The following is a 12,831-nucleotide window of genomic DNA, read 5'->3' on the forward strand; positions in this document are numbered from 1 at the left end:
AAAAGAAAAATTCTCGCTGAATTAATATGCAAGTTATTGTGTCTGAGATATCGCCGAGAAATATGGACGCAAGAAATTAACTGGAAGGCATTGATCATGCCATCAGGGCAGATCCTTATCATCTTCAGTTCTTCACCAAGAGTTACCCTTCAACACCGGATCGAAGAACAGATTTGACAAAGCAAGTAAAGATAATCGACACAATTGATCAACATGGAGACACACACACACATGACAAAGCTAATTCCAAGAATCTCGAGATACCTAAACTTTAGGTACATTAGAGCAGCCGGCAGCGACATCAACTCTTAAGATCTCCAGTTCTAGAATTTTAGCAGCCATGGTGAAGATTTAAGCTGATCGATCACTTGTGGATTTGGGGGGCGATGGTGAGCAGCAAACCGAAGTGGTGGCTGGGGAGCACCGGCAGCATGCCCCCCTTGTCGTCGCAGTGCGTCACGCCGGGGATCGGCTCCACGCCGACCATCTCGACGCTGTCCAGCTTGAAGTCCCTCAGCCTGCACAAGAACCTGTCCGGCCTCTTCCTGATCTCCGGCTTGAGCCACCCCTTCAGCATCGGGTTCGCCGCCACGTCGTACGTCCACCCACCCGGGCCTCAGCCGGAGCGGCCTGTCGAGGTCTTCGTCCCAGCTGAAATCACCTCCGAGCACCACGTCCCCGTGCCCGTGTTACGATCTATCCAGCGAATTCTAGAGGAAGTGGAAGAACAGAGTAAGAACGGGAGGAACAGAGGAGGAAATGTCAAAATAGAGAAGAAGGTTTGATTTGGGGAATAGTTTTGTGTTTTGTGTTTACACTTTCGACACCCTCTTCTCTCTTAGCCCTCTGGTATTTATACACCATACCAGAACATCATTGGACTGTGACCCATTCTGGCCCACTCACACGGACATTAGGTTTCTTAGCCCGCGTAGGACGCCGATAGCTTCTCAGCGGATTGCCTTTGTCGATATCTGCTACAGGCAGCGTAACATTCTCCCCCCCTTCAGACTCGGCTTGTCCCCAAGCCGGTGCAGCAGGAAAACGGACCCGAAGAGATTCAGCATCCTCCCAAGTCGCCTCATCCACACCATGGCCAAACCAACGCACCTTGAATTGAGGACGCACGGCAGCTCCAAGCTTGTACAGACGACGCACCAATATCTGCATCGGAACTGAAGAATCCGGAGCCAGTGCAGCAGGTAACTTGACAACCGTCGCAGAATCCGGTGGAGGCGCCTGACGAAGCTGAGATACATGGATAACAGGGTGAATAGAACAACCTGGGGGTAATTGCAATCGGTAAGCCACTGCACCCACTCGAGCAGTTACTTGAAACGGTCCAAAGTAGCGAAAAGCTAACTTGTGATTAGAACGAACTGCCAAAGAAGTCTGCGCATATGGTTGAGCTTTGAGAAAAACCCAATCTCCCACCGCAAACTCTCGCTCAGAACGTTTCTTATCTGCCTGAACCTTCATACGCTGCTGAGCACGCAATAAGTGTTGAAGCAGCAAACCTGAAACCATTGCTCGTTCTTTCAACCACTCAGCAAGATCAGGAACAGCAGCAGCAGAAATGTCCAATACACCAAAGTGACGAGGAGTGTGACCATAGAGCACTTCAAAAGGAGATGTGCCAAGAGCAGAGTGATAAGCTGTATTATACCAAAACTCCGCTAGAGCCAACCATCGGTACCACTTAGTAGGACAGGCATGGACAAAGCAGCGAAGAAAAGTTTCAAGACACTGATTGACACGCTCGGTTTGGCCATCAGTTTGAGGATGGTATGCAGAACTCATCTTGAGTTGAGTATCTGTCAGTCGAAATAACTCAGACCAAAGGGCACTGGTGAAAATGCGATCACGATCCGAGATAATTGACTATGGCATACCATGCAGTTTGTATATGTTGTTGAGATAAGCCAGGGCCACATCTAAAGCTATGAAAGGGTGGGACAATGCCACAAAATGAGCATAGCGAGAAAACTTGTCAACCACCACTAAAACACAATCAAACCCCGTCGACTTTGGTAGTCCTATGAAATCAAGGGAAACAGTTTGCCAAGCATGATTGGGAACCGGAAGAGGCTGCAACAACCCCGGCTAATGAACTCTTTCAGCTTTGGCCTGCTTACAGACTGAACATTGATCAATAAATTCCAGCACAGACTTCTTCAATCCTTGCCAAGCAAAGAGTTTCTTTATTCTGCTATAAGTCACCTGCACCCCAGAATGACCACCAATAGCTCCAGAATGCAAGGCTGATAAAATGCGATGTTGCAGTGTAGTATTGTTGCCAATCCAAATTTTGTTCTTATAATGCAAAATGCCATCCCGCAAGGAAAAATTAGGTACAGCAGAAGCTTGTAAAGTCACCTTAGATAACAAATCAGCAGAGTAGGGATCAGACAGATATCCTTCTTGGACTTCAGTTAACCAGTCAGGTATACATACTGACAAAGCACATGCTTGAATGTGATCATCAGTTGAGCAACGAGACAAAGCATCTGCAGCTCTATTATCTAACCCACGCTTGTAGACTAACCGATAATTCAGTCCCAATAATTTCGTCATTGCCTTCTGCTGCCAAGGCGTAGCCAACTTTTGATCACCGAGATGAATCAGACTACGCTGATCAGTACGGATGACAAACTCCCCAAACTGAAGATAAGAGCGCCAGCGATCCACTGCCAAAAGAATAGCTAGACACTCCTTTTCATATATTGATAAACCGCGATTGCGAGGTCCCAAGGCCTTACTCAAGAACGCCAATGGATGGCCTGCCTGCATCAAGACTGCCCCAACACCTTTGTCAGACGCGTCAGTTTCAATCTCAAAAGGCTTACTGAAATCAGGAATCGCCAGCACTGGTGCAGAAGTTAAGGCTGATTTCAAAGCTTCAAATGCTTGCTGATGAGATATAGTCCAGACAAAAACAACATTCTTCTTAAGCAGATCTGTCAACGGACGACTGATTACACCAAAGTGCCGAACAAATTTGCGATAATAACCTGCCAGGCCAAGAAATCCCCGTACCTCCTTTACATTAGTTGGAACTGGCCATCGTTGCACAGCAAGAATATTTTTTGGATCAGTACTGACACCAGCATGGCTAATAACATGGCCCAAGTAAATCAAACTTGATTGAGCAAATGAACACTTAGAGCGCTTCACCTTAAGTTGATGTTCAGTCAACAATTGGAAAACCTGACGTAATAATTGCACATGTTCTGTCAAGGTTGCACTGTAAATCAGAATGTCATCTATGAAAACAAGCACTCCCTTCCGGAGCAAAGGGGATAACACTGTATTCATGACACCTTGGAAAGTAGCGGGTGCACCAGTTAATCCATAAGACATAACCCGAAACTCGTAATGTCCATGATGCGTTTTGAACGCAGTTTTATGTTCATCTTCTGGTCGCATACGGATTTTATGATAACCCGCCCTTAAATCCAAACTAGTGAATATAGTTGCTCCTGCCAGATCATCAAGTAACTCATCAATCACTGGAAGAGGATATCGATTCTTGACTGTTATAGCATTAAGGTGGCGATAGTCGATACAGAACCTCCATGTCAAGTCCTTCTTGAGGACCAACAATACTGGAGATGAGAACGGGCTGGAGCTGGGTTGGATAACACCCTGACGCAACATTTCAGTCACTTGACGCTCAATCTCATCCTTTTGTGCTGGATTATAACGATAAGGACGAAGATTGACAGGTTTTGCACCAGGCAACAGTGGTATAGAATGATCAAAATCACGCTGTGGTGGCAGACCTTGAGGTTCCTCAAAAACAGAAGCAAATTCTTGTAGCAATGAGTCAATAACAGCTGGTATATCTGAACTAGGTGCAATAGTATCCAACAAACACAGTTCCACAGTCTGAACCACCGCATTACGACTGACCAGCCCTCGCACCTGAGATGCAGAAATTGCCGGACAATGAACAGTGTTAAGTTGTACCCCCTTAAGACAAACAGACTGCTGCTCTTGCTGAAATAACAGAGTTTTGGCTCGCCAATCCACCTGCATTGGACTATGTTTCACAAGCCAATCCATACCCAGTATAACGTCATAACTACCCAGAGGCAAAATCTTGAGATCTGAACGAAAAGTGTATCCTTGCACCCACCATTCACAATCAGCAATTTCTTGAGAACAGTGCAGAACTCCGCCATCGGCCACGCACACCTTGACAGCAGGAATAGCAGCCCGGCCCCCTTGCAATTTATTAGCCAAACCTTCAGATATAAAGCTATGCGCGAGCTCCCTGAATCAACCAGCATCAGAACCTCATGTTTCTGAATGAAACCCTGCAGCCGTAGAGTTCCTGAAGCCTCAATACCCATCATTGCTTCCTTAGAGATCTGACAGATTTCTCCTTCAGAAATTCCTTCTGTTGGGTCTTGCACACTTGACTGCTCATCTCCAGAATTATCCACCGAAGGAGCAGATAACATTTCCAATAATTCTTCAACAACATGGAGCTGCACAGTAGGACCACACTTGTGGTCTCGATTATATCTCTCCCCACAAGTATAACAGAGTCCTTTGGCTCGGCAGTAAGCACGCAAGGCTGACAGCTTATCCTCAGCCATTGATGCCCTGGATTCTTCAGTAATGCGCCATTCATCAGGTTTGTTGCCCAGACTTGTGTTCTGACGAACAGTAGAAACTGATGTCAGAGAATTTGGTCTTGCCACCGTACGAACTCCCCCAGCAAAATCACTGCGTCGCATTTCCTTGCGCAGCACCTCCAATACTTCCTCCTGCAAACATGCCAAATCGACAGCAGTATCGAGGTCTTGTGGGCGATGGAGCACTACAGCAGCTCTAATGTCTGCTCGTAGGCCATCCATGAACTGAGTAACAAAGAAAACTGGGTTCCATGATGAATGATGAGCTTGCAATTGATGAATCAACTCACTAAACCTCTCTGCATAGCTAGTCACAGTTCCGGTTTGCCTTAACTGATTAAACTGCCTATTTAATCCCTGAAACTCCTCTCTCCCAAACTTCTTACACACTACTTCCGCGAAATCCTCCCAACACACACACTCAATATGAGCATCAGTGGATTGTAGCCAAGTAAGCGCTGCCCCCATAAACTGCAAAGCTGCTACTCCCACCCAATGATCAAAATAGACTCCACTGACTCGAAAATAGGTTTCGCACTTAAGCTTCCATGCCCTAGGATTATCGCCGTCAAACGAAGGGCAATCTACCCGCACAGATCCCCCATGGTGATGAACATGATGCGATGACCCAAACCTCCCCGACGATTCTCCAAACTCAAATCGAGAATTATTTCCAGGACTCGAATAGAACGTACCCTTGCCCGGGAGAGACGATGGGAAATTTTCATTTCCCAAGGTTTTCCCCCGGTTTGAAGTTGCAGCGCGATGGCTAAATAGCCTAGCATGTTCATCCACTTGAGGAAGCTTGAGTTCTAGAGAGGGCTTGGGTTCCTCGTCCTTGATCTCGTTCAGCTTCGGTCCTGGTGGTGTAGGCAGCAACGGAGGCAGATCCGCAAGCTTGGTCACCCTGGCCGGAGAACGAGAAATTTGCTCCACTTGCGTGCGCAACTCCGCCATCTTGTCCCGTAATTCCGCCACCGTCCGCTCCACTGTTGGCTTCCATCCAGCCAACTCCACCACCATCGGCTTGATTTCTTCCAGCGACCCAACCGAAGTTTGAATCGCCGTGTTTTGCTTCTGGATCGCCGCCATGGCCGCCGCGAGATCAGCGAGTTGCTGCTCCATCTCCTGAGCCTTGAGCTGCGCTCGCGAATGGTAGCGTGGCTTGTTGAGGTACTCCAGGATTCGAGCGCTCTGATACCAATTTGTTACGATCTATCCAGCGAATTCTAGAGGAAGTGGAAGAACAGAGTAAGAACGGGAGGAACAGAGGAGGAAATGTCAAAATAGAGAAGAAGGTTTGATTTGGGGAATAGTTTTGTGTTTTGTGTTTACACTTTCGACACCCTCTTCTCTCTTAGCCCTCTGGTATTTATACACCATACCAGAACATCATTGGACTGTGACCCATTCTGGCCCACTCACACGGACATTAGGTTTCTTAGCCCGCGTAGGACGCCGATAGCTTCTCAGCGGATTGCCTTTGTCGATATCTGCTACAGGCAGCGTAACAGCCCGTGGACGGCGTCGAACTCGAAATGCTCCAGGAAGAGGGCGGCGCTCCGCGGCGCCGACGTCCATCGGCGTCGGCGGCACGAGACGGCACGTCGCCGCGCACACGCGGTGGGCGCTGTGTGGATGCCCCGGGGGGAAGGGCTTGTACACCATTTGTGAGAGCAACCCAGGTGGTGCAATCCGCGGTGGCGACACCGACTCCGACCACCGCCGGATGTGCGCATCATCTGCGTCTAACTTGCTAAGCTGCAACCAAAATTAGCACGACAGTTGAATGTATATACAAGTTAGACGTTACCATACCTCGGTTCAAAAATATAAGCAATTTTACATGTTTTTTTTCAAAATGTTTTGAAACAGAAATTTACAATCAGCACACACATCTAGCGGATTCGTAGATGAGCTTTCTGAAATGCTTTGTACCAGAAGGCAGAAATGACTTTCTTGTGTGGTAGATGACCACAGCTTCTTGTACTGCATCCACCAGTGATCCTCTTCAAAGATGCTGGAGATGTACTCCGTGACCTCCTGCATCATCACGACTAACTGTGTTAAAGATGTGCACCCAGATGATCGCGATATATGTCCAGCAAAAACTTGCACCTCGCAAATAAAGCCTCATTGAAACAGAACAAAATTAAACCAACTAGGAAGGTAGCCCGCGTATACGCGCGAGCATGTTGTTTAATCTTGTTAGAAATTTTATTATTATGAATGTTTATGTGTGGATGATATTTTTGAAATATTGTTTTACTCTATTTTAAACGTATGTTCGTTAATAACAGTTGGGCGTATTACTTGAACCTGTATATCCTCAAATTTATTAGAAAAAATATGTCCCAATAATAGAGTTAGTTCATATCTATTTATATTGTGTGTGATTTTTTTTTAAATTTTTGGAGTTTCCAAACTTTATATAACATTTTTTATTTTGTATGCTATAGATGACTTTAGGTAACATTTTAATTTTATTATATATTAATGAAATATATTTTCTATTAAAAATATAACTAACGATACTTCTTCATCTGATCAAAGATAGACTTATATTAGTTATATTCCCCCTGTCACATAAATCGAAGGAGGTAAATTTTATCCCAAAACAATAGAAGAATTTATACGTAACCAAGACAGTGATTTTCTAAATATTACCACGATAATCTCCAAAGTACCATATCATATTTTGACAAATATATGTACTGTAGTGCATGTTCGGTGTCCGGTTTGTTTTCCACATCTATTGTTTCTAATCACATGAGACACCTTTAGTAATTTGGAGAATACATATGTACATTTAAATTAGTGTTGTATATTTGTCAAGTGTTATTCACACCTAAAATATGATGTGAAATTATTATCATAACATTAATTATTACATGCCGGCTCCATATTTGTGATGTATTTATGGCTATAGATATTAGTAGTTTATTTATTTAAAGGAATACAACCGGATCACAAATTGGATATATAATTTTAAAATAATTTAACAGATAGAATGCTTAAAAGCATTGATTGGATATTTTATATTTACATTTGTGTAAATTTGAAGATTATTATATTTTTATCTTTAAATATTTTTTAAGGACTGCCCATTTTTTGGGCTTTATCATAAATACGGCTTTATGTTATTCCGGCAAACAATATGTAAGTATTATTATTTTTTTCAACCATATGTAAGTACGGAGTACTTTTTCCGGTCAACAGTTATATATTTCTCATATATCTGTATATAGGAGAAACAATTAATCTAACGGTGTAAAATGAAACAACTAAATTGTGTTATTTTCATTTTCACAAATGCAAATTTAAATTAGTATTGTATATTTATCAAGTGATATTTGACACCCTAAAATATGATGTGAAATAAGAAATTATCGAAACATTAATTATTATATATATCAGCCTTGTATGTTAAGATCGAACGAACAAAGATTATTGATGGGATATTTCATATTTATAATATAGATTTAGTTTAACTACGTATATTTACGTAAATTTGTAGAATAATATATTTATCTTTAAATAGTAGATAATACTATTTCAAAAGACCATCGATCTTTTTCGAATGATACGCTTTTTTTTTGTTTTTTTGTTTTTATAGTAAAGGATTTTGAAAATACTATTTCAAAAGACCACCGTGAGTAAATTTTTCTTTGTTCCAAACTTTCGATGGATAGCGGTTAATTTTATTTATTTTTCCAAGTCGTATGTACGTAGGGATTACTTATGTTTTTTTTCTTTTTCTAGCCTAATTGTTATATAGTTCTCCCGTATACGTACACAGAGTAATAATAAGTTATTAGTTTTTAAAATAAAATATATCTAATGGTTTAAACTATTTGGTTCACCAATTTAATTAAAAATCGGCGGTGATATTTGCTTAAATTTATATAGTAATAGATTTTATCTTTAAATATTAGAAAACTCTATTTTAAAGATAATCGATTTTTTATGGTACTACACACGTATGTTTTTTCTTTGTTTTTTTTTACAGTAAGTCCGTGCATAGTTTTTTTCTTTAAATAAACAATAGGTAATATATTCATTGTTTTTTTTTCTTACGTATGTACGTACATATGGAGTACTCGTGTTTTTTTTTCTTTTTCCGGTGAAGTAAGGTATGAGTTTCTTTTTAAATAAAATACATCTAATCTAAGGTAAGATTCATTGTTTTCTATTCTTACTTATGTACGTTAGTACGTTACCTGTACATACGTATATACAGGGATGGATGCATATGTCCGCGCGGGGTACGGGGGAGGACTAAAATCAGTTTAATTTATTTTCTTTTTCCGGTGAATAGTAAGGTATTAGTTTCTTTTTAAATCAAATACATCTAATCTAATCTAATGGTCTAAATTATCGGGTCCACCGATTTAAGTGAAAATCAACGGTGAGATTAGACATTGCCATGTGGCGGCCTATGAGCGTTTGTAGAAGTGCCACGTGGTGGTTTGAGAGCGTTTATAGGAAGTTTAATGGACTTTTAGTATATAATAATAGATAATAGATAGATAGATAGATAGATAGAAGATAGATAGATGTGCAAGATCGCGTGAATAACCTGCAAGAAGATGACGTGCGGCTCATGGCGCACTATGAGCTTGGAAATGGCCTGAATCCTCCGATACACCGCGACATGTTCGTTAGACCAGACGTTGTAGGTCATGAACTTGATCTTCTCGTTGTATGCCATCGTGCTCCAGCGCGGAGACTGAGAAAAACTCCTCTCGCCTAGATCGATCGGATTTTGGATACTGCTGCAGGTGATGAGCTACGACTGTTGGATACACACACGCATAGGGATGGGCTAATGCAGTAAATTAGCTAGCAAAGCGTTTCCCAAATGTTAATTGTGGATCATTTCACGATGAAGAGAGAGACGAAACGTTTCAAGGAGCCATGCATGAGGTACACCAATCGGCTCTGCTGCAAGGCGCTGCATTGGGTCGGTATAACCGTGTTTCTGCATTGGGTCGGTATAACCGTATATAAGATTTTTGTAATCAAATTTGAAGGAAGAAAAGAAAAACTTTCGTACTGTCGATACATTTCTCACGTCGGCATCTCAGCTCCTTTAGGTCTTCACTGTACTGTGACTTCGTACTGTGCATGATGAATGCTTTTTTAAATTTATTTTCAAATAGCTACTCCCTCCGTCCTACAATACTCGTCTTATTCAAAAAAAATTTGCAAATATAAAAAATAAAAAGTTATGCTTAAAGTACTTTAGATAATAAAGTAAGTCAAAAAAAAATAATTCCAAAATTTTTTGAATAAGACGAGTGGTCAAACAGTGCAAGCAAAAACTTAAAATCCCTTATATTATGGGACAGAGGGAGTATATATTTATCGATAATTTTTTTCTAGAAAAATTAACAGCGTAAATATTGTAACTTACATGTAACTACAAATATACAATTTAAAAATCTCATGGTAACACGCTATTTTTACTAAGAGAAGGTCGCGAGACGGAATCTCCTCACTCGTGGGCGTGCTATGATTTTTTTTCCTCCCAACTTGCACGAATCTTGAAGTAAATATTACAAATATACAATTTAAAAATCCCATGGTAACATGCTATCTATTATATTATTAAAGGAATAGAAAAAAGAGCCTTCACATTCGCTCTCATGGCCTAAAAATTCTCACATTAATCGGTGTCGAGGGAATACCCTCAATAGCGGGGAGTCGTGAGACCCCCCTTTTGTGAGTTCGGCCGGGGGCGGAGGCTCGTCTCTCGAAAGTCGCTTGCTCGTCCCTATGGCTACCAGGAGAGAAAGTACGCAGTCGGATTATACAGGTTCGGGCCGCTATAGAGCGTAACACCCTACTCCTGTGTTTGGGATTATAGATGAGTTTTACAAGGGTTTCTTCCCTCCAGAGAGCACACTTGCTTCCCCTCTCCTGGAATTCAGGTTTTCTCGGAATCGTCCACTTTCTCAGTGGGCAGGGTCCTCCTTTTATAGCTTAAGGGGATACCACATGTGCCGCCTCTACCTACCCTTCATAGGGGGAGGGAAACCCCACTCCACCTTTTTGGGCTTCAAACTGTGCCTTCTCCAGGAAGCTAAGCAATAACTGATTCTTGCGCGGAACCCGGCGCCGTCCCCCGCCTGACCCGGGGGACAGCCCTGTCATTCCCTCATAAATGAACGACGACATGCAACAGCCCTTCCTCGAGTGACGCTCGGATGTGACGGGTCATACCCACCCCCACTCCGCCGGGGACAAGGGCAACGTGAGGACACGATTGCCCTATCCATCGGATGTGACGGAGATGGGCCGGTCATAGACCGGTCACGTCCAACGGACGGGGGTTAGCTAGGCGCGCCGCACGTCTGCCCTAACCGCATTAAATGCGGTGGGGGACAGTTGGGGCGTCGCACACTTATGGCTGTTCTGCCTGCGCTCCTCTCTTGCTCTCTCCCTCTGCCACGCGGCGGCCGGGTGAGGGCCTCGGGGCGAAACCGCGGGAGAGCCCGAGGAGGTGACGTCATGCTCCGAGGCCCCCTCCGCCGCTCCTATGACTTGCGTGGCGTGCGAGTGGGGCCAACCTGCAGAGTCACGTGGCCAGAGGGAAAGTAATTCCCCTCTACTCCACATACCCCCGGTCCCATATCTCCGACAGTAGCCCCCGGCGCTATATCAGATATCGATTTCCTGGGATCGTTCTGACATGGCGCCTCACGACTCCTCAAGCTGGGGTTGCGGGCCCGGCGGGGAATCTAAAAGGATATCATCGCGTGGCCCGGCGGGGAGATGGGACATGTCAGGCCGCACGTCGCCTGACACACAAGCAGCACACAGGCGCACTACCCCAGTCCCATCGGTCATTCGACCGGTCACAGACCGGTTGAGTGCATTGCACACCGCATTAAATGCGGCGTGGCGCGACTACTCGGGACGCCATAAATGCGGGTAGGTGGGCACCTGAAGGCGGACACTCAACCCACCGTACATGGTGACCTAGAGAGGGGGTCGGGGGAGCCCGACCCCTAGTCACGGGAGGGGGCGGCCGCCGCCCGACCTCGGGCCCAATCCCCCCTCAGGGGAGGGCCATGTGGCGCCTGGGGCAGCCTTCTCCCTCTAGTCTCGGCCAGGGAGTGGCCGCCGCCCTACCTCGGGCCTGACTCCCCTCGGGGGAGGGCCACGTGGCATCGGGGGGCAGCCTCCTCCATCCAGTCTCTGGGAAGGAGTGGCCGCCATCCTACCTCGGGCCTGACTCCCCTCCGGGGAGGGCCATGTGGCATCGGGGGGCAGCCTCCTCCCTCTAAACCTGATACCCCCGGACCCATATCACCGACAATCGGGGAAAAAGAAAAAACAGAGTCCATCTAGAAATACAATTTAGAAATAGCTGAAATTCGGAATCAATAAATAAGGAATATTAGAATAGGAGACTAGAGTCCATATAGAAATACAATTTAGAAATAGTTGAAATTCAGAATTAAAAAATAAGGAATATTGGAAGAGGAGACTAGAGTCCATATAGAAATACAATTAGGAAATAACTGAAATTCGAAATTAAAAATAAGGAATATTAGAAGTAGAGTATAGAGTCCATATAGAAATACAATTAGGAAATAACTGAAATTCAGAATTAAAAATAAGGAATATTAGAAGTAGAGTATAGAGTCCATATAGAAATACAATTAGGAAATAATAGAAATTTGGAATTGAAAATAAGAAATATTAAAAGTAGAGTATAGAGTCTATATAGAAATACAATTAAGAAAAAATAGAAATTCGGAAATAAAAAATAAGAAATATTATAAGTAGAGTACAGAGTCCATATAGGATTTTTAAAACTAACTGAAATTTGGAATAAACATAATAAAATTAAAAGTAGAGTTTAGAATAAAATTAAAAGTAGAGTTTAGAGTCCGTATAAAAATACAATTTATAAATAACTAAAATTCGAAATTAAGAAAAACATGGGAAGAAGAGTTTAAAGTCAATATAGGAATACAATTTAGAAGTAACTGAAATTCGAAATTAAAAATTAAAGAATATTAAAAGATGAGTTTAGAGTCCATATAGAAATACAATTAGAAATAATAAAAATTCAGAAATAAAAATAAATAATATTAGAAGAAGAGCATAGAGTCTATATAGAAATACAATTTACAGAAAATTCAGAATTAAAAAAAAAAGAAATATTAAAAGACGA

The 12,831-nt window shown here is 43.1% G+C and overlaps 1 protein-coding gene across 1 annotated transcript; it reads right to left on the reverse strand.

The window, feature by feature from the left end:
* Positions 1–760: 760 nt before the first annotated feature.
* On the reverse strand, positions 761–5,987 carry LOC112939605 (uncharacterized). Its single transcript, XM_026026868.2, has one exon. The coding sequence runs from the start codon at positions 5,766–5,768 to the stop codon at positions 4,050–4,052; it is 1,719 nt and encodes a 572-aa protein (XP_025882653.1). The 5' UTR covers positions 5,769–5,987; the 3' UTR covers positions 761–4,049.
* Between the last annotated feature and the right edge of the window lie 6,844 nt (positions 5,988–12,831).

Source organism: Oryza sativa, chromosome 7, assembly GCF_034140825.1.
Source record: "Oryza sativa Japonica Group chromosome 7, ASM3414082v1".
NCBI lineage: Eukaryota > Viridiplantae > Streptophyta > Magnoliopsida > Poales > Poaceae > Oryza > Oryza sativa.